At 36.5% G+C, this 21,079-nt stretch overlaps 1 protein-coding gene across 2 annotated transcripts in view; it reads left to right on the forward strand.

Annotated features, from left to right (window-relative positions):
- FER (FER tyrosine kinase) overlaps nt 1-21,079 on the forward strand; it is a 159,827-nt gene that overhangs the window by 31,363 nt on the left and 107,385 nt on the right. For both annotated transcript variants that reach the window (XM_082301263.1, XM_082301262.1), the window contains exons 7-10: nt 8,307-8,490; nt 10,880-11,017; nt 11,861-11,980; nt 17,998-18,120. In XM_082301263.1, the coding sequence (XP_082157389.1) occupies nt 8,307-8,490; nt 10,880-11,017; nt 11,861-11,980; nt 17,998-18,120 (565 nt within the window). The remainder of the gene's footprint in view (nt 1-8,306; nt 8,491-10,879; nt 11,018-11,860; nt 11,981-17,997; nt 18,121-21,079) is intronic.

Raw genomic sequence — 21,079 nt, forward strand, 5'->3', positions numbered from 1 at the left:
GGGTAATAGAGAGTAGTCAATTACAGAGCAAGTTCTACAACCTGTGTCTTTCCTACTGAACAATGAAAACCAAGGAAATTGAGCAAACTATGAGGAATAGAATTGGAGAAGTTAGAGGTTGCCCCTGAAAGTGGGGCCCAACAATTTTTTTCTGAAGAACTCACTATAAGTTGTGTAACGTACTCTTCAGTATTGGGAATCAATTAATGTAAATATACATAATTATATTGGCTTGATCTATAAAAGGAGTCCTTTTTTCCCATCATATCTAGGCTTTTAAATTATTTGCTGTAATTTAAGTGCTTAGTCCTTACTGAAATTCAATTGAAATAAAGAGCATGTTGCCATCCTATTGGTATTTGCTCCAGTTTCAGTCTGTGGAGCAGTTGAGTCAAGCTTTATGATTCTCTAATGTAAACATATTTTATTGTTTTAAAAAAATATCTTGCTAGAAAAAGACCTGTTTGAAAGCCAGGACCATCTCATTCATAAGTATAATGGAGTGTTCTTTTCCAAGCACAATTAAATAGTGCTCTGTGAACAGGTGTGTCTCCAAAGTCAAAATAAATAAGGAAGTGACTGTATGGGAGTTTTGTTATTCATAAACAAAGGTAAAGATAGCAAAAATGCTCAGAAATCATCTGTGTTGTTGAAAATGCTGAAAAAAATGTGTAGATGGAAAGATAAATGCAGTTCTGGAAAATTATTTGAAAAACGGCAGTCATAAACAGTGGGCAATGCGTTGTAGATCACTATATGCATTGACAGCTTTACAGTTTAGTGCTGGTATTTACAAAAATAAAAGTTCCTAAATCAAACTGAAGAAGAAAGTTTTTTCTGTCTTAAAAATTATTATGGCTCAAGATTTGCATGACTACTCAAGGGATTATAGTTGCTTCCTTAAAAAAAAGGAGAGAAAATATAAGAAAAATGGTAAAATCTGATTCTCCCCTCTTTTCCCATTTTAAAATTTTCTGAAATCAAATACTATGATACTTAATGAGATTTTAATGCAGAAAATTGAACCAACTCTCAAGCCAATCTGCTTAGCTTTCTGTGGGACCTTGCCTCTTCCCTCCTTAATCCTAACCCATAAGGTCGCTCCTTGTCTGTTGCTCCTCATCCATCCCAAGGCAGAGCTCTATGCACTCCAGCTGCTATGTCATGTAAAGTGCGACTCTCTCTCCTTGACTTCCTGGGCTGCTTTTCCCCAGGAGTCTGAATTCTCCTTTGCATAGCTCCAGTCCTGCCTCCATGATCCTGACAGTATCCTGGCCCTACAGCTGCACACAGAGAGCCAGTTTACCATGTTTATCTGCCACACTGCATGCGGTAATACACAGGCATGTCATCCCATCATGTTGAGGTCCTGGTGAGGATTTGGGGGACTTTACTCACACTGGTGCCTTTTGAGAACCTTCTTGCTCACTTGCACCTGCTAGAGGTAACCCCATCAAATTCTGTTTTGTTTTCTTTGTGATTGATCCATTCCCATCTTACCATGCCCTTTCCTTAGCAGTCTCCTTCACTGCTCCCTCAGGACTGTGGGTCATCCTCTCCATCCTGTGTAGTTTCTAGTTTAAAGCCCTCTTAATGAGGTCAGTCATTTTACTGGCAAAACTACTTTTACCCTGCTTAGGAAGGTGCTTCCTGTCTTCCAAGCAGGTGATGTTCTGCAAAAAGGGTCCCATAGTAGAATCCAAACCCCTGTGGCCGACACTGGTTCCGCAGCTACTTCTCAGTTTGTACTGTCATTGCCCTCCTTGCACCCTTTCCCTTCACTGGCAGGATTAAGGAGGACACAGCCTGGTCCCTCATGCTTTTCCTGTCCGCCCCAAGAGCTCTGTAGTCACTTTTGGTACTGTCCGGGTTTCCCCTGGCAGTGTCATTGCTGCCCACATTTCTTACGACATTGCCTTTGCTGTTTTTCCCTGTACTTACCTATACCAAGAAGTTTGAATGGATTTGCATTTTGCAGTCTCTGAACTACAAGAGACAGTTATGTGAGTTCCCGGTATGTGTTTTAGTCCTCAGTTTCACTGGATTGTTAGTCATAGATTTATTTATGTATAAAGACTTCCTTCCTTCTTGTTACTTGTGTAGATTTTCAGCTTGTCCTTCTATTTTTCATTTTGTTTGTCTGTTTCCACAGTTCTAGCATATGTAAGCTTTCTCACTGTGTTTCTATTGGAGGGATGTAACCATATAGTGTCACATCAGATGTGTCATTGGCTTATTTTGAAACTAAATTAATTATCAAAAACGTGGCTTATCTAATATTGTGTCAGACAGATACTACCTTCGTTGGTGTATCTACATGGGATGGCATTTGCTGTGCACTGAAGCCGAAGGTCAGGTTTCAATACCAGGAGCTATAAATCTATAAATCTAGTTTGTCCATTGTGAGCTAAGCCTTTATAATGATCTCTGTTGCCTCTTTTGTGATCAGTTTGTCATCACTTCTGAATGGCTGAAGGTCTAGCTGGAAAGAGTTGTAAGAGGGTAAAAACCTGAGCTTGTTGGCATAATTATTTATTTTAAAGTCAAAATATGTGTGAAAACCTCCTCTGTTTGAGATATTTATTTCCTTATGGTCAGTTTCTTTGAGGCACTTGTGTTGTACATTGATGCTGATTTAAAAAAAGATGAAGTGAACATTATGAGCTGAAATTTTTCTCAGTTCATTGTCCCATCCAATATTTTTTCTTCCATTCTAGGTTATTATTAGGCCACAAGAGTCTAATAATTATGATTGCAAGAACTTCAGATTAGCAAATCATCCTTTTAATTGAAAATAGACTAAAACATTCTTTTCCTGGATGGCTGTGTTGTACTGTATGTAGTAAAAGCTTAGATGAGTTTTTATTAGAAATTGAAATACTAGACTCCAGAATGATTGAAAAAGAATGCCAGCCTTTTCTTTGTAAGTGTAAAACTTTCATAATTGAATTTTGCAAGCTTCACAGTGCAGTTTATGGTGTGACATATTGTATATACAGTCAGTTTCTATTAACATTAAACAATTTTGTCAACAGCTGATGGCAGTAGAATTACAATTAGATCTATTTATGAAATTCATTATACAGATAAAGAAAATTGGCTGTTTTCCTCTATGCTAATTGTCATGTAGAACAACTCTGTATGATGCCTCACTGCATTTTGCTACTTAAAAAAATAAATTACAATATGAAAATAATACTGTAACTGTGTCCTCTGAATTAAATATAGGTCCAAGGCTCTGCTTTAAAGTTGAGTGAATATGATAATTTGATGTGTGTTACAATTAGTTGAGGTGTTCTGCTGAGGAATAATGTATAGCAAGGGTATTTAGTCCTTAAAACAGATGGGAAAATAAGATAGTTTAGCTGTTAATGAGGTTTCTGAAAGAGATATCGTATTATTAAATTGCTACTTACATGGATTTGGTAATTTTAGTGTAAATTTTCAGTTTAGTTTAACTGTTGAAGGTGGTTTGTTGCAGTTCACAGGTCAGAAGCCTGTACTGATGGTTCATGGTATGATTTCACATGTGCTGATATTTCATAAGCTGAAAACTCAAAAGGGATGTATTTTAAACACGTGTAGACAACTTGTAGGTTTTAAGCTCTTAAACAATGACATATGGAGATAATTTTGCATTATTTGATTTAGGGCATGCTTGAGCAGGATTTGCCAAACGCAGAATAAACCCAAGAAATAAGGCAGCATTTTTGTCTCTGGTACCATCTTGCCTGACTTGTCTGGCTTCCCTGGACAGTCTGTCTCCCAATGGATTGGCAAGCAAAACTTGGTGCTTTCAGCCCTGGCTTCCAACTGCTTTGTCCTCTCCTTTTTCATCCAGTCTTCATCCTGTAACTGCTACATGACCTGTTCCTTTGCCTTCCAAACCCTCTTCAGTCACTTTCCATTATTTCCCCATGTTCCACATGCCTCTCCTTCTCCAGAAAGACCTTACAGGGTGTATGTTTTACTCTGAAGATGACCAGGTTGCCTCTGACTGCTGTATTTAGAAACATGTCTGTATGATCCTCTGAAATTAGTTGAGGTGTTCTCCTCAGAAATAATGTATATAGAGGAGGAATTTAGTCCTTAAGGCAGATATGAAAATGGGATTTTATGTGTCAGACATGCATGTTTGGGGGTGTTTAAGTTCTAGGGTATTATTCTGATGTGTTGGATTATTTTTTTCCCCCTTATAAATGATCGACATTTCGTTGAGAAATAAATAGCATGATTCTTTTTGTTTTGGGGAAATAAAAAAAAATTAGTCTCCTCATGAAACACGAGTTTAGATGATTTGCCAAAGACAAAACTTGCTATGTGTGGCTAAAGTTTAAGATAGACCTTGTGAATGTTATCTCTCTGAAACAGTTCTACAGAAATTCATAAAGTGGATTGCTTCATTCATACTCACATGAAAAATTATTCTCTAGTGACAGCTCTGGAGATGTGTTTCATCTTTGTTGTACAGTGTAACTCACATAAATTGTAGTGTAAGAAATCCGTACTTCCACGTGCAAAATTAGGCCAGCAGTTGGATTGTTTTCAATTAAATGAAAGACATAATATCCTTTTTAAGTGATTTTTATTAATCCATGTTGGAAATGAAGGTGACAGTGGCAAGGTAGCGAGTGTCTACAGAGCCAAATGACAGTACAGACTGATAGAAACATGCTTCTGCTTCATGGTAATTTGTTGCTGAGGGAGTTCCTGAGTCAGAAGTGCTGTCCGGAGTTCCTGAGTCAGAAGTGCTGTCCTAGCTCTTAGTAGCACTTCAGATTTTTTTTTTTTTTTTTTTTTTTTTTTTTTTTTTTTTTTTTTGCATACACTTGTCCATTCACTGTTAAACCACATCAGTTTTTTATGTTTATGATAACTTTTGCCAAAAGAATACGTAGGTTAGCTGCATGCTCATTGAGGTAGGTCTTTGTTTTTACTATTTCCATAGAATGCTGTACGGTTTTTACATTGAAAGAGGTTGTGCAGGTCTGGTAACTGTGTCTCTTGCATGTTCCTCCTCAGACTCCTAGTGCTTTGGGACCCTTCATTGTAGTCATTCTTTCTCTGTTTGTCTTCTTTCCTACCTTTCTGATAGTTAATGCCCTTCTCTAAACCTTTTGCATGTCAAATATATTCTCCTTGAGGTCAGCAGATTGCATACTTATAAGTGGATTTAATCAGCGGCATACCAACCCAGTCTACTCCTTTGCTAAATAACATTGTGTTCAGCAGCTGCTGAACACTGAGTTAACATTTCCATCAATCTTTCTGTACCTCAAGATCTCATTTCTGTGTGCATCCAGTAAGCTTACAATAGGTTACTAAACCTGAATAGTTTTTTACCCATGTGCATCTCTAAATATTCACTCTATAATTTACTATTTTGAGTTTTAATCAGTACCTCTCAAGGTTTCTTTTCCAGTTCTTCACGTTTGGTTTCCCTGTTTGCTACTTTCAGCATCTTCATCATCTGTCACAGGTTAGCGAGCATAGTCCCGGAAGGAATGTCCTTGCTAAGGGGTGCTTACAGCTTCCTCTGGGACCTGATAGAACCTATCAGCTGGCCAGTTTGAATATGGACAATTCTTTAAGCCACTAAAGTTGTGACCACCTCTGTGATCCACACTTAAGAACAGACAAACTCCCCCCCAAGCTCTCTCTCGTTTCTGGCGCTGGGACAGGTGGCTGCGGGCCCCGTGGGCCCGGCCAGGCCCTGCTGGGGCCAGGCCGGGGCTGGGCCACAGCTCCACACAGCTGCAAGGTTGAGGTGAGATTAACCCTTTTATTGCTGTGAAGAGCTGAAAACCTGAGGGAAGTGAGAGAGGAGATGCTTAAAGCTGAAATTCTGTTGTGAAGCTATGATATATCAGAGTACCCGTTGTAATTTCATGAAGATATGGGGGGTGGAGTGTTCAACTCGTAAGCAAAAGCACCTGCGCTGAGATAGGCAGATGCTGACGCAGCTGTAATTTCATGAAAAGTTTGGACAGGGAGAGATGGACCAGATGAGGACTTTTGCTCCACACAGGAAAGGGGAAAACCTCAGTTCCTAGAGATGCTCCCAGAGATGGGCCTAAAGATGAAGATGAGGAGGACCCTTTGCTCCCAGGGAAGGAGAAGGGCCTCTGTGCTTAGAGATGAAATGCTCCCAGAGATGGGTGAAGAGAACATCTGTTTCTGAACGGCTCAACCTTAAAATTGTACCCCAAAAACCTTCAAGAATGGACCCTCGAAAGCAGTTGTGGGAAAAGCTGCAAGTCAGGGGAAGGGACTCACATGCAGGGAGAGAGACCTCTTCCTAAATGGACTGACCAATATTTGGAAGTGGGCGGCTGTCTCATTGTGAAACTGTTTTCATAGCACGAGCAAGAAGAGACTTCTCTTTCTAAATGGACTGAACAAGGTTATTACGGAAGTGGTAACCAGACTGAACATCTCAAGGGTTGTCTTTTTGCATTGTCAGTGGGAGAAGGGAGGAAGATGGGGGGAGGAGGAGAGTTCTGAAGGTGTGGTATAATTTTTTTTTCCCTCTTTTAGGTCTGTTAATAAACTTCTTTATATTCTTTCAAGTTTGGTGCCTGCTTTGCGTTTCTCCTAATTCTTATCTCACAGAAGATAAACAGTAATGAGTATTTTGGACCAAACTACTACATCATCTCATCTCTCAGAGCCCAGCTGGTATTCCTGGGGCTCTCCATTGAATGCCTACTTCCTCCTTTAAAAACTAATCGTACTATTTCAGCTCAAACTTTCTCAAGTACCTTTGAAGTTTCAAAGCTAAGCACCATCCAGCCCTCATAATTTGTTCTTATTTCATTTATTCTCAACAACTTCTTCCTTTGTCACCTCAGAAGAAAGAAATTCATTGACTCTTCACAAAGTAATGTTTCATCCTGGAAATCTCTGAAGGTCTTAGGCAGTGATCACAGAAGGAAAAAAAAATTATTTTCTTGTACCAGCTCCTTTTCTATGGTGGCTGTCGTTTACTTTTTCTGACAAGCTTGCTGACTGCAATGTATATGAAAGAGGATTTGTTACTGGTTTTCCCGCAACTTTTTTTCAGTGTACCTTTAATGTGTGTCTCTGTTTTGATTTATTTGAGTTCACAGTCCCTTGTGTATTCCTTATATGACACAGCTCTTCAAGGTCTGCTTTCAAACGGCTGTTCTGCCACTTGCCTATGAATGCTTACATTTTCTTTTTTCTCAACTGCTTTGTGATGGGTAGTAGACATGTTTTTTATGACATAAATTATTTTAAGTTCATAAGAAATGCAGTGGTTAGATTGCTTTAGGTAGCATATGTTTATCTGTGCAGGTAGTTGTGACTCTGTACTTGATATTTGCAGATATGGGACTCATTTAAAATGATTTTAGTTCCTGAAAAAGTAATTAAATACTTGATAAATATCAAGAAGAAAGCAATGATGTCATTAAAAGCTTATGTATCTATTCTGGTTATGGCTGAAATAGAGTTAATTTTCTTCACAGTAGCTGTTATGGGACTGTGTTTTAGATTTGTGGTGGAAACAGTGTTGATAACATACCCCACGTAGCCGTGCAGTTACTGTGGCAAAGAATGGAATAGGTGACCTCTTGAAGTATCTTGTGGCTCTGTGTTTCAACCCTGAACTGGTCCTGTCAATCTTGAACTTGAGGACTTCCAGTCTCAGTGGTGCAAAGCTGAGGCTGTAGAGCCAAACCTCCTGATCAGGATATCATGTGATAGCGAAATATTGAGTTCTAGAAGAGAAGCTGCCCATATTGAGCAGGAGTAGTGTGAGGGTTCAGCTACTCATATGTAGACTGCGTCATTACTTTATTTGGATTATATGTAGCAATAGGAATGCTTGAATACAAAAAATAATAGATTTTTAATGAATCTGGTGTAGTAGGACATCTCTCCCTCTTTTATTTATTTGCAAATAGAAGAATAGCTTTTAGATAGTCACATGTCTGAGATTTCTTTCTTGTTAATAGTTATTTTTACACTTGTGGTTTTCATATACTTTTAGATAAAGAATTCTCACATTTCTGCTCAAAGAAAATAACCTTTTTCTTACATAGTTTATTAATTAGGAAACCTAGACATTTGATCATATTAATGATGTGAAAATGGTTGGATTTTACCTTCCTCAGAGATGTACCTTAAAAAAAGGTACCATAGAAAAAGGGGCAGACTTTAAGCCCTGTAAGATGTGTTCTTATATATTTCTAACTTGTACAGTAAATCTACCAGGTATGTGTCATCTACAGGCCTGTATACTTTCAAATCACCATGTGCACTTTTGATTTGTTTTCTCTCAGGAAAGGAGACAGAGAAAGCCAAAGATCGGTGTGAAAAAGCCACTATGAAACTTCATATGTTGCATAACCAGTATGTGTTGGCACTGAAAGGAGCACAATTACATCAGCACCAATATTATGATACTACGCTTCCTCTGTTACTTGATTCACTGCAGAAGATGCAAGAAGAAATGATTAAAGCCCTGTAAGATGTATTCTTATATATTTCTAACTTGTACAATTTTCTATGTGTAACATTCTAATTAATTTATAGGAATAGTTGAAAATAAGAAACAGTGCTTGATTAATTACTTATCTATCAGGGGTAACAGTTGAAAAAAGTCTATCCCAATGATGCAGACAGTAGTTCTGAGTGCTTACTTAAGCCTGCCAACAAGACACCATCTTCTTATAAATTCTTACATATTGACTGCAGTATTTATATTTGAGCTCATGATTTGTGCATCAGCTGACACAGACTATGGCAAGTTTGCTGCCTTTCTGGCAGTCATTATTATGAAATTCCACCAGCAGCAAATTTGGTTTAAACTGCCCAAGTGTCTTGAAAGTGATTGTGGAGGAGGGCCAAGCCAGATGCATGGTTGATGATATGGGGGGAAGAATTAACGGTATTATTGAAAAACTTGATCTCACTGTAAGGAATCCACCCTTAAAAATACAATTACCTCTTCCCTAAAAGATCATTTTTACATCATTACAGAGTATGTGCAAAGTGATGATCTCTGAGAACAGTTATTGAGGACTTTCAGCCCTCCTTTCTGGTTTGTAACCACCATCCTGTGTCTTTGTCTTAGCCTAAAAAAAAGGGTGGTTACCTTTTTCTGTTAGTATTGTTCATTTAGATATGAAATATTCTTCTTTAACTCATTTTGTTACCTATGCTGAAGTCAGTGTTCATCTTAATTGCAGTGCACAAGAAGTGAGGAGAGTTGGGGATCCCACACTCTACATGGTGCAGGCATCATTAGCTTCTCTATGCAGTATCATATTAATTTTTTTTATTCAGGTGCTGCTATTGAAATAAACCTTTAATAAACAGTAGTCTCTGTACAATCCTTTTAATTTTTTATGCAAGATTATGGCACAAGGCTACATTTAAATGTGTGTGCTCTAATTAAGGTGATTTTTTAGAATCATGAGATACGATAATTGACTGAAGAAATTTATGATGGAACAAGAACTTATTGAAACCACTCATCTTTGCTCTGCCCGGAGTAAAAACCTGTAAAAAATATTTTTGTCACTACACAGACATTTTTGTGAGTTCTGAATGTATTGGAAAATTATTCTTTTGTAATAACTTCAGTGTACCTAAAGAGATGCTGATTTCAGGTGTAGAGCCTAGTGTGACAACCCTGCGTGAAACAATACTTCCTCAATAACCCTAATTTTGCAGGTGAATTAGTTTTTTAAACTTAAAAAAGTATATATTAATATTGCTAATGATTTTTTTTCCTCTTTTTTTGTCACTGTAATTGATACAGATTCTCTTTCTCTTATTGCTTATTCTTTTTCTCTATTGCTGTAGTTGATGTTTAGCTATCTTTTCATCACAGTCCATGAACTATTTTCTGGAACCTTTTCACACATGATATTCTCAGAAAAGGCAAGATTTAATGCCTTCTCTTGTCTGTTTTTTGTCCAGAACAAGTGTATTGAAAAAATCCTATCACACCTGAGATCTTATCCAGGAAAAATGTATTTATACTTTTTTCTCTGCTTATTTGGCTGGCCAAAATTCATCAGTGTTTTTTGAGAGGCCACCATGCTTCAGATCCTGGCAAGCTAGCAAATTTGTCAGGGATAAAAAATGAAATAGGAAATAATTATGAAGGTACATTATGAAGGAAAGCAAAAAGTTAAGGAGAATAGAGGGGTGTTCTGAGTATGTGTCACTGGATGCTATTAAGAGTAGTGTCACAGTATTACCTCTTCCTCTGGCATTCACTGTTCACTTGTTTTTTCCCACTCTTGGAAGCAGGTAAAGACAAGATTTGGTGGCTTGCACTTTCATATCACAACTTCTTGGTTGATTTTCTCTCCTCTTGTAAATATGTGCTTACTTGTGACTTACCTGTTTTTGTCTGAATGGCAAATCATAATATAAATATATATATTAAAAAAAAAGTGAAACCCAGTGTTTAAAGGAAATGCACATATTTCTGTAACTCGTTTTGCCTTATGCCAGAATGTATTTTGTCATGAAACATGTAAATCTTTGGTGTGGGTTATAACAAGCATGGCAAGTCCTGTGTGAAGAAGAGCATCATCGCTGAGCTCTATACATTGCCTTTCCTTGTAATCTCTCCAGTTTTTGTTTAGCTATGCAATGTGTAGGTGCGCTAAAATCAGCAGGAGCACGGTCTTAAGAGACTCGTAACCAGCCTAAGGCTTTAGAGAGAAGGCCACAGGTGATGCATTGTTTCTTTGAATAATATATTGTCTTACTTTTCCCTTTTTAGCCAGTTGCAACAAGAGTTTGTAGAAACAGCAAATTGAAAATCTGAAGCACCTTCAGTGTCATCTATGCCTTCAGTGCCATGTTATACACTAGAATTTTTTTTCCTCTCTAGAAAAGGGATCTTGGATGAGTATAGCGAGATCACCAGTCTTGTAACAGAAGAGATTGTGAATGTCCATAAAGAGATCCAGACCTCGGTGGAACAGATAGACCCTAACTCTGAGTATAATGACTTCATAGATACTCACAGGTGAGCATTTTCATCTCATGTTTCTTCTTGGGAAAACCCTACATTAAACTGCAACTCTGCTTAAATGTTCAGAGGAATTTGCTTCTCTTTGGTTCCTTTTACATTGTTACTTGTAAAATTTTATCCTAATTTGAAAATTATTCTACTTGCATGCACAGAAAGCTGGCTGAACGGTCTGCTTGGCTAGCTCTAGAAAAACAAATTTCCAGTTACATGAGAAGAGCCATAACTTTGGTACTGATAACAGACTATACATTACAGTCTAGACCCAGCTAATTTACTGTTTATTTAGATGCAATTTGCATTCTGGTCTAAACTTGTTCTAGTTTAAAATCAACTCTAGGTACCTTTGTACTCTGCAGTTATTGCAGGTTGAGACTTCAGAGCATGCAGATAATGCAAGAAAGTTTTTACTTAAAAAGTAGAGTGTATTTCGCATATATTGAGCTATTACTCTATATCAATATATGAAGAAATATTCCTAAGACTTCTTGCATTATCTTTTTGTTGTTGTTACATGTGAATTGATGGTCGTCTCGTGCAGGTTTATGAGTGGAAGCAGGTAAGAGTCACCCATTCACATTGGTAGTTTTTTGAGAGCCTTTATTGTGCTTTGAACTTGATTCAAAGAATTGTAGTGCGTTTTATTATCTCATGAGATTTTAGAATTATGTTCTTTGTTCAAAGGAAAAAGAATATATATCCACTTGCTATCTATCCTTTTATTTCATACGTAATTTTAACTACAGTTAATAAAATATTTCAAAACCTAATGATTTGCTCTATTATCTTCTCAAAGATACATGTTGATTTGGAAATGATAACAATTATGTACTAAATTAGGTCATCAGAAGTCATTGAACAAGAAATAGAGTTTGATACATCTTTACTAGAAGAAAATGAAAACCTTCAAGCTAATGAGATCATGTGGAATAATTTAACAGCAGAAAGTTTGCAAGTCATGTAAGTCTCTTTGAAAATCTTTCATCCTTTGGAAATGATGTTTTATGTTATATCTACGCTCACTCAGATCCTTGCATGGCTATGTGTCCCCTTTTTAAGATCCAATTTCTAAATGTAGTATTTTCAGGCAACAGACTCTTACCCATGCTGGTTCTATCGTTCTTTGCACAAAAACCTTCTCCTTAGTCTCCCCAAAAACTTGCCATCATTTTTGATGTGTGTTCCTCTCTGTGCCATTTAATAAAACGCCCCAAATCTACCATGGGTCCTCCTTGGGACCATGCTGGTTCATTTTCCCAAAAGTGTTTCTATATTCACTGCTCTAGGAAAAATAGCAAAATATTTTGCTGAAACCACTGAGTAGAATTATGTGGTCAGTGATTTAAATCACCATGTAGAAAATTTTCATGAATTTATTTTTCTCTTGTTTTTTAAGTGTTTCCTTTTGTTTTGCAAAGGAGATTCTTATTCATTATTGTAACCTTTAGAATATATTAACTTAGTAACACAGATGTAGTTGTTGTATAGCATTTCACAGAGCTTTTAGCTATTCAGGGTGATGAACTGCCTCTCTGTGTTTTGTTAATATATTGGCTAGTTAAATATTTTCATTACTTTTGCCAAGTTCACCTTTAATCATTTGTTATGGGGAATGAATCGACTGCGGAGATTATTATGTGTATATATTATCAGCCTCAACTTTTGACATAAAATGGTCCTGTGCGGTCACTTGTGAGATTGCAACTGTTAATCATGCCTTAAAAATGGGAAATTCAGAATTTCATTGGTTGATGGTGTTTTTGCTGTGTCTATTGTATTTCAGTTCGTGTTTGATTTATTTGAAGTATTTTCCCCTTAGAAAGTATAACTGATGCAAATAAGATATCAGTGATATATGTGGTGAATTGTTTACCCACTGCTTTTCCAATCCCATATTGTTCCCCGCTGCCCGCTTTCCATTGCCCCTAGCCTTGGCCAGTCCCTCGGGTTCTCCCTATTGGTTCCTGTAACCCAACTCTGCCCATGTACCACCCCTGAGCCCCTGAAATCCCCCCTGCACCCAGATCACGAGGTCTCTGTGCCTCTGGGGATCGCTGGGACAAGATTTAACCATTAAAGGTCCTCTTAAACCCTCATGGAGAGACCCTTCTTGCCTCCTTCGCCGTCACTGTGTTGTAGAGCTGATAGGTAGCCAGAGCAAAACTGCGGAGCCATCCAAAATGGACTACGGGAGGGTGACAATGGTCACACTGCCCTAAGCAGCCCCCCTGAGCTCTCAGGAAAGCTGTAGCTTGCTAAACTAAACCTAGCACTACAACAGGTATATTGTGGTAATGTGGGAGGTTTTACATTTGGTTTTGTGGTTTTTTTAGTTTCATTTGTTTAATCAAACTATGATCCTTATTTCTTGTAAGTTTTTCTGAAAATCAAAATCAAACTGAGGTATTTCAAATGTAAACGTATTGCAGTGTCTTCTGCAGGTTACTCTAATCCCTGTGTTTTCTCAACATGGCAGAAACTCTGGATTTTATTAATTCCTTTTTAAGGTTGTTAATCATCCTCTCTTTCCTGTATAATTTGATTACTTTTTGTAAATCTATTCCTTTGATAAGTATTGAAATAATTTTTTTAATATGAAGTATTTGCCTCCTTAGTCATAAAGCAGCTTTATCTTATGAAAGGATCCCATGATGGTTAAGCCCACCCTGTTCCTTTAAACGTTTCTCTTTTTAATATGGTCTGCATCATTACTGTATTGAAATTATTCCTGCCTACAACTCTGTAGATGTTGTACATCTTGATGTGCTTCAGCACAGTAACAAGAAATATATTGATATTGAACCTCCCTTTTCAATAGAATATTACAATTTTTCTAAGATTCTGCCTTCCATAGCTCAAAAAGGTAAGTTCATGTTTGGTTTGCCTTTTGTATCCCACTGTTTAGAAATGAGACAGCAACATATCTAGGTAAAAGAGATGAAATGTTGCTTTTCTGATAAACGTTTCTGATGAAATGTATAATTGTGTTATAAATGCTATGTCTGTATATTTGCCTACATATATACATTTTCAGTACAATTTTCATTGTGTTCTCTTGCAAACCTTACATTCATCCACTTGAAATTGTTTTGTGAATTTGGGTGAGAAATTTTATGGTGTGGCATTATTTCTGGAACAGGAATCAGGTATCTCTATTAAGTTGCTGTCTTTAAGGTGTTCACTTTCTGGTATAGATTTAGGACTCTGAGAAAAAACAGTTAAACTGTATTAGGTCAGACCTTCTTCAGTCATGTTCAGTTTGTAAAAGTATCTGTTGTCCATAGAATTTTTGGTCAAGGAATTCCAGAAATTAGCTTCCTATTTTGTGAACCTGCTGATATCTTTTTTCATTTTATGTCTCTTAAGCTTTTGTTTTGGAAGAGAATAGGAACAATCTGTTCCTTTCTGCCTATGATAATGTAAATTTCTGTTCACCTTCTGTTCTGTGATCTCTGTTTCAGAGTGTTCTTTTAGCTTTAGTCTGTCCTTTCCCAAAGCTTGCTCATCCTTTGGTTATCTTGTAGTCTTTATTTAAATGTTTTCAAGGTTACTATATTGGTTTTGAGATTAATGACTAGACTTTTACAGGTAATCCAGATACATAATTTAGAGAGCGGCCTTCCAAAGTTTCCTGTGTTCTTATTCTGCTTTGGTTTTAACAAATCCTAGAGAATCATTCAATTTGACTTTCTGACCCCAGCAGCTCATCAAGCCGGGGTTTTCAGGGAATCATCTACTGTATCTCCAAGATTTCATTTTTGAGTGGTAATGGTCATTTTAGAACCATGCTCCATTCTCCACATAAAGCTTTGGATTATTTTCTCCTTACTGTATATTTGCCTATTTCCATATGTGTTGAAATGACAGCCCGGGTATAGTGTGTCATAGAGTCCATAATAATCCTTTTGCATGCCTTACATTCAGAGCCTTCCTCCTACCTCAAATAACATTATATGATCAGCATTCTTTGTCACTTTTCAAACTCTTATTTGGATTATTATGATCATATTAGGCAGTGCAGATTATTTATGAAGGTTCACTGTCCCGTGGGACTATAAAAAGTGTTTAGTCTTATCCTGTTTATCCTTCTGCTTTTTAATGCAGGTGAGAACCCTTTATTTTTTGTTACAGTTCTCTGTATCTGTTGTTACTCGTAGACCTTGTAAACTGTGTTTTAGGTATGTTATTACAGTCTTGCCTTAAAGCCAGTGCAGCCAAAAAGCCTCCACAGGTATTTGCATTAACTCTGTATGACTAGAAATTTGCAAGTAAGAGAAGTGTACTACATCATTTATCCGTAGTTGATGACTTTTTAAAAAATCAGTTCTGTACATGATGAAACAATAGAAATTTGACTTTTGATCTTTAGTATTGAAAGTGTGGCCTTAGAGCTTTAAAATGCTATGTCATTATGTTTCTGCAGAGGAGAACTACCTTCAGTATCTACCAAATAAAATAAGTGCACATGGTGGATTTATTTCACAAACATTTAAAACATTCAGAGACATATATTGATTTGTAATCAATAATATTTGGTTGAATCAGCTGTTTTATTGAGTATGCAAAGGAAGAATGATGGTTTTGCATCATAACTGTTTATAATAAAGTATTTTTTAAGGGAGTATGATGAGAAAACTGGCTTTTACATTTTAAGGTAAACTTATATTTATGAATAAAGTTTTGACAAAGGGAGTTAGTTAAAAGTCAGTGTTGACCAGCTAACCTTTCTAAGGAATGAGTTAAGGTGTCTTCCAATAAATATTAATAAATGTCACTGAATACTACTGAGAAATTCTGAAAAGTATAGCAGAATAGAAGTTTACGCTTTGAAGAGATATGCATTAAAAGCTGAGAGCATATTCATATCGAATTATTCTGAAATACAAGTTCTGTAAGATCAAGGATTTATTTTAACCAATAGATGCAGCAGAATGGAGCTTATAACTAAAGAAATACAAAAGGAAGCTTTCCAGGTAGGGGTATTGTGTGGTTTTTAAGGCTGATAAGTATTACAGTGATCAACTGGTTAGTAATAGAAACACTTTTGTAAACTGATTGTATCCAGAAGGCAAATACGACACCCCTAGAAAATTCCTTTGGCAGACCTCAGCCAAGATGATACAAGACAGATGCAGCCAGTCAGCTGTAGCCAGTTTGAGTAAAAGTTATTGTTTAAACAAAAAATAGATTTTGAGTAGAAGGAGGCAAGTGAGTTTGGTGTATATGATAGCTTTTTTTTTCTTTTCTTGAAGATAAATAAAAATGTCCTGAAGTATCTCAGAAGTTTCAGGAAGAACTACATCAGCTTAATATTTTGATCTGATGCCGCAATATAAAATATAAAATCTAATATTTTTAAAGTGGTGAAATAAGGAAGATATTGGTTCTGCATGTATATGCTCTTCCCTTCCAGTGATGAACAGTCTTATTAATTAGGTTTTAATTTCATGACTATTGATGTAAGATCATTAGATAAAACATCTGCTTCTTGTAAATCAGTTGTTAAGCAAATACAGTGTAGATTAAAATTTTATTTATAAAGCTGATCAAAAAGCAGTTAAAAATTGTTAATTACTTTCTTTAGCAAGGTATTGAAATAAAAAACATTAGTTGGCAATAAGTGGGAGACCCAGTGTAAGAAAACACAGAGAAGTTCAGCATACAGATTTTGATAGCCTAAAACTAATAAAAATATCTATGAAAAGCGGAGCTGTGAGGATGTTACTTTGAGGGAAATGTTTTAAGTATTTATATTATCTCAAAATAAACACATGTGGAAGGTTTGTCTTTTGGGAAATAAATTTTGGTCATTCACTCTCTGGCTTTTTTAAGTAATTTAAGTCTCCTAGAATAAAACGTATGACTGAGTACAGATCATATATAATCAACATTGTATAAAATGCATTGGAAGGAGAGGACTGATTCAGTGTTTAGAATCAAGTAATTCAATTTGGTATGTATGGCCATGTGGAATGTGCCTCCTAGATATTTAGAGAGTTGGGTGTGCTGCTCCCTGGTCTGGAATGGTTTTAGTCCATAGATCTGTGCAGTGGTAATTACTACATATATTTTGCTTGTGTTCCACTCTTTACTTCAGTAATTTTATTGAAATTGGGCTTGAAAGTACAGGGGAAATAAAGTAAGATAGTCAAAGATGCATAGATAAATACCAAGAAGGAAACAAAATGTACATGCTTATTTATTTTTAAGAGATTGTTCTGACTTAACAATTTATTGAAGTCAACATTGATATGCATTTTAGAAGTCATCATTGTGTAAGACATTTACATGCATTGTTCAGAATGTAAGTGTTGTTGTATATTCACTGATTTTTTTTTTTTTTTTTGTTACCGGAATATTTACCAGGATAATTACAAAGTGTCAGTAATGGTTTTAAAGTGTAATAACCCCTTCTCTGTTAGTATTGAGTGTTTTTGTACAGTTTTATCTTTACTTTGAATTAACCATTGCCAGAGATTGTAACCTAAAAAGGATAATTGTGAATCAAGATGTAATCACTATTACAACAGAAAGCGATCATTTGTATTTTTGCTATTTCTAAAGTAAATACAACCCAGCTACTGATTCTGGGTATTTATTTAACGCATGCTTTAGGAGTTGGAAGGCTTTTGTCTTTCTTAAAGCATCTCATAATTTAGCAATATATTAGGAAGGCATTAATTCACAGAACTCATCATGTATTTTTGGAAAAAATACTTCTTGATAGGAGAACCTGCAGGCTGCAGATCATTCTGTAACCTTGTTTGTATACAGAGGCTAGTATGGAATCTGTAATAATGCAGATTCCCAATGTAAAGGTATATCCACACAAAAAAAGAAAAAAATTATCACCAAGCACTGAGTGAGATAAAAAAAAAAATAATGCTCTTTTACATCTTCAGGAAAAATATTACCATGTTCCCAAATCTACACAATTTATGCATTCACAACTTGGGTTTCTGAAATCTATTTTACAGGTTAAAAACAGTAATAGAAGAACTGATGCAGACACAGCAAACCCTTTTGAGCAAAGAGGAACTGGTGTTGGAGCTAGAGAAAAAAATAGAAGAGTCCTCTAAGACATGTGAAAAGAAATCTGAGTAAGTTGAAATTAAATTTCAAAATACAATAATTTGAGGGGGGGAAATGTCTATAATGCAATTCCTAAAACTTAAATAAGAAGTAACTTTCACTAATCTTGTTCTGCTTTTGTGTGTAGCAATTACTGTGAAAAACAACAGTAAATTAGTTTCTCATCTCTAAAATAACCCTTGCCCACTGCAGACCCAAACACATTGAAGAATTGAGCAGCTCCATGAGTTTAATATAATTGTTATCATTTCAGCATGGCTCAGGAGCTGGACCTTTGATTAGTTCAGTTCAATTTGATCTGAGAAGATGAGTGAATTCAGTTGCCTTTCTGTTTGACAGAATTCCTTGTATAGGTGTAATTCTGTGAAAGGCTTTCAGAGTCGTGCACGACTTGTTCTTATGCAGTAACATGTTTGGAACTTGTGAGGTTAAGTTCATTCTTCTTTGCATTTCCTTTACAAAAGTGCAGATGTAAAGAATGTAAATCTCATATCCTGTACTACTGCATAGTAAATACCAAAGGTGAGGGCTTAATGAGTGTTGTAGTGCATCATAAATAAACATTATTATACAGAATCATTCTTGGGCAATGTCTTCAGGTTTTTCTTCTACCTTTGGTTAGAAAAAATATTCACATACTCTTCTAAACTGAAGTCAGTACAGCAGATAAAGAAACCTTTTGTCTGTAGAGGTATTTTCTGATTCTTGTTGCAGTCAGTCTTAATCTTACTAATTTGGTAATAAATATTACAGTATTTATTTACAGTACCAGTAGTGAATTGGAATGCAAGTCCTTCAGGTAATCCTTCATTGACTGAAGAAGTCTTGAAGCTCTTTGTTGAAGTAACCTTGTCACATGAAACATTGTATCGTATTTAATTCGCATCCAGAATGTTATTTATGTGTATGATATCTGTGTTTTGATTAGATATTTCGTGTCCTTTCTTTGGTTAAGTCCACATGCACTCACAGTGTGTTTTCTAATTTTTTGTTCTTGAGCTGTCTTCCTTACTGTATGCTACTTAAAGGATAAACTGGATTTGAACTAGTTGAGTTTGATGGGGTGTTATTTGATTTTTTCCCCCTCAGCATTGTTTTGTCACCAGTTACAACTCTCTCAAAATAGTTCAGACCATCCTTGTATTTCTAACTGTGTGGAGGCTTATCTGACTGATCCTTTAGCAGACGTTTGTGGTGTTGAGGAGATTATTCCATTTCAAATTGCACCAGTACCTGTTTGTCTTACTAAAAGGCAGGGAATCTGGCTTACATATCTAGTTGTAAGATGAAGGCTTCCCTGAAATCATCCTTGTTCTGCTTTGTCATTGCTCATGCCTACCTCCAATAAATCCCATTTTCACCTTTTAGCTGCAGTGCAGAGTGATATGGATGTTTCAACTTGTACTTACTATCCCCAGAAGGTCTTGTCCAGCGTTGCACTGGGTTTAATTGTGACTGCATAAGGTCATGCCTTCTGGCAGTGTCTTGGTGCTATTATCCTGGCACTAATATCCTTTTCCATCTTCAAACAATGATATTACCTTCAACACAGAAAATGTTTTAATTGTATGTTATTTATATGTGTGTATGTCAAGCATACCATCTGCCCCCTCAACATGATAGCATATTGAATATTTGGGTTTTGATTTAGTTCAACTTTTTACCACTTGCTTATATGTTGCCCTGATCTCCAGGGATCCTTCACACAAGATCTCACTCTGTGAGGTTGCTAGTAGCTATTGCTAGCAGCTATTGCTAGCAACAAGGACTTTAAAGTTTGTACTCATGCAAGCCACAGGCAAGTAGTTTTATAGATTCTATTTCCTCATGCATGACTGGAGTGGCAAGCATTAAAAGTTGGATTTGGGAAGGCAAATTAGATTGTAATCCATCTTGCCTCATTTCAGGAAAGACACTAGCTTTTCACTAGCAGAATATGTCTTGTTATCACTGTGTCCTAATAGGTTGAAATCATTCCGTGTTTGGGGATATCACTCTAGCCAGCATTCACCAAAGCCTAGCTGATGGTTGAAGCCTATTATTTTCACAGGGTGATGTCCTTTTTCTCTCATAAAGGAGACTAGATGAAAATACATTATCTTGAGCATAACATCAGGATAATTGTTCATTTGCTTCTCTGATGCTTTTAAATCTGTGCAGGCTTGTGCCAAATCTCAGTTTCAGATTTGGGAATCATGTCTGCATACCTCACGCCTTTTGAATGAATGGTCATTTGGCTGATGGTGCAGAGTTTTGTCCATTAGTGACTTGTTGTAATGCTCACCTACATGGATATGATTTGCATGTTTTCCTGCCAATGAGGATTTTATGGCAGGTGGTTCTCCTGTTACTTTGAAACCCATTTAAATACTTATTTGGCTGAGCATCAGTTTCTGAAGGATCAATCCCTGTATGAACAACATTTGCCTTTCTTTTTTCCTGCAAGAGTAGGGCTTGCAGGAGGGCTTGTCTTCCAGGGATTGTCCTGAAGATACAGAGCAACACAATACTGTGATTTTCCTTCATATTATCCTCTTCATAGTTCTGGTCCATTTACCTCCTTTGTCTGTTTTTGTAGGCTGTGAGAACTCTGCATCTCCTATAGACCACATTGTCACTGGGCTCTGGTCGACTGGTTTTAACGGTGTCTGTATTATACTGTGGGTGATTCTGTCTTTCAGGCAGTTTCTGTCATTCTTTGGTTTTGGCAGTTATTTGGGATAATAGAGTCATCTGGGTATCTGCAGATACTCTAAGTGCTTGTCCTTCAATATGATTTAATCATGACTGTCTTGAGTATGGGTATGAGTGGTATTCATAGAAGAACCATAAAAATAAGCAGAAGACAAAAGTTGCTTTTAGCACCTCATAAAGATGAATTTATTTAACTTCATAAGAAGACAGTTATAGCACAGTCCAGAAATACTTACGGAGCAGAGGGAAAAAACAGATATTTCTGATGTGATG

This window comes from Coloeus monedula (assembly GCF_965178545.1).
Source record: "Coloeus monedula genome assembly, chromosome: Z".
NCBI lineage: Eukaryota > Metazoa > Chordata > Aves > Passeriformes > Corvidae > Coloeus > Coloeus monedula.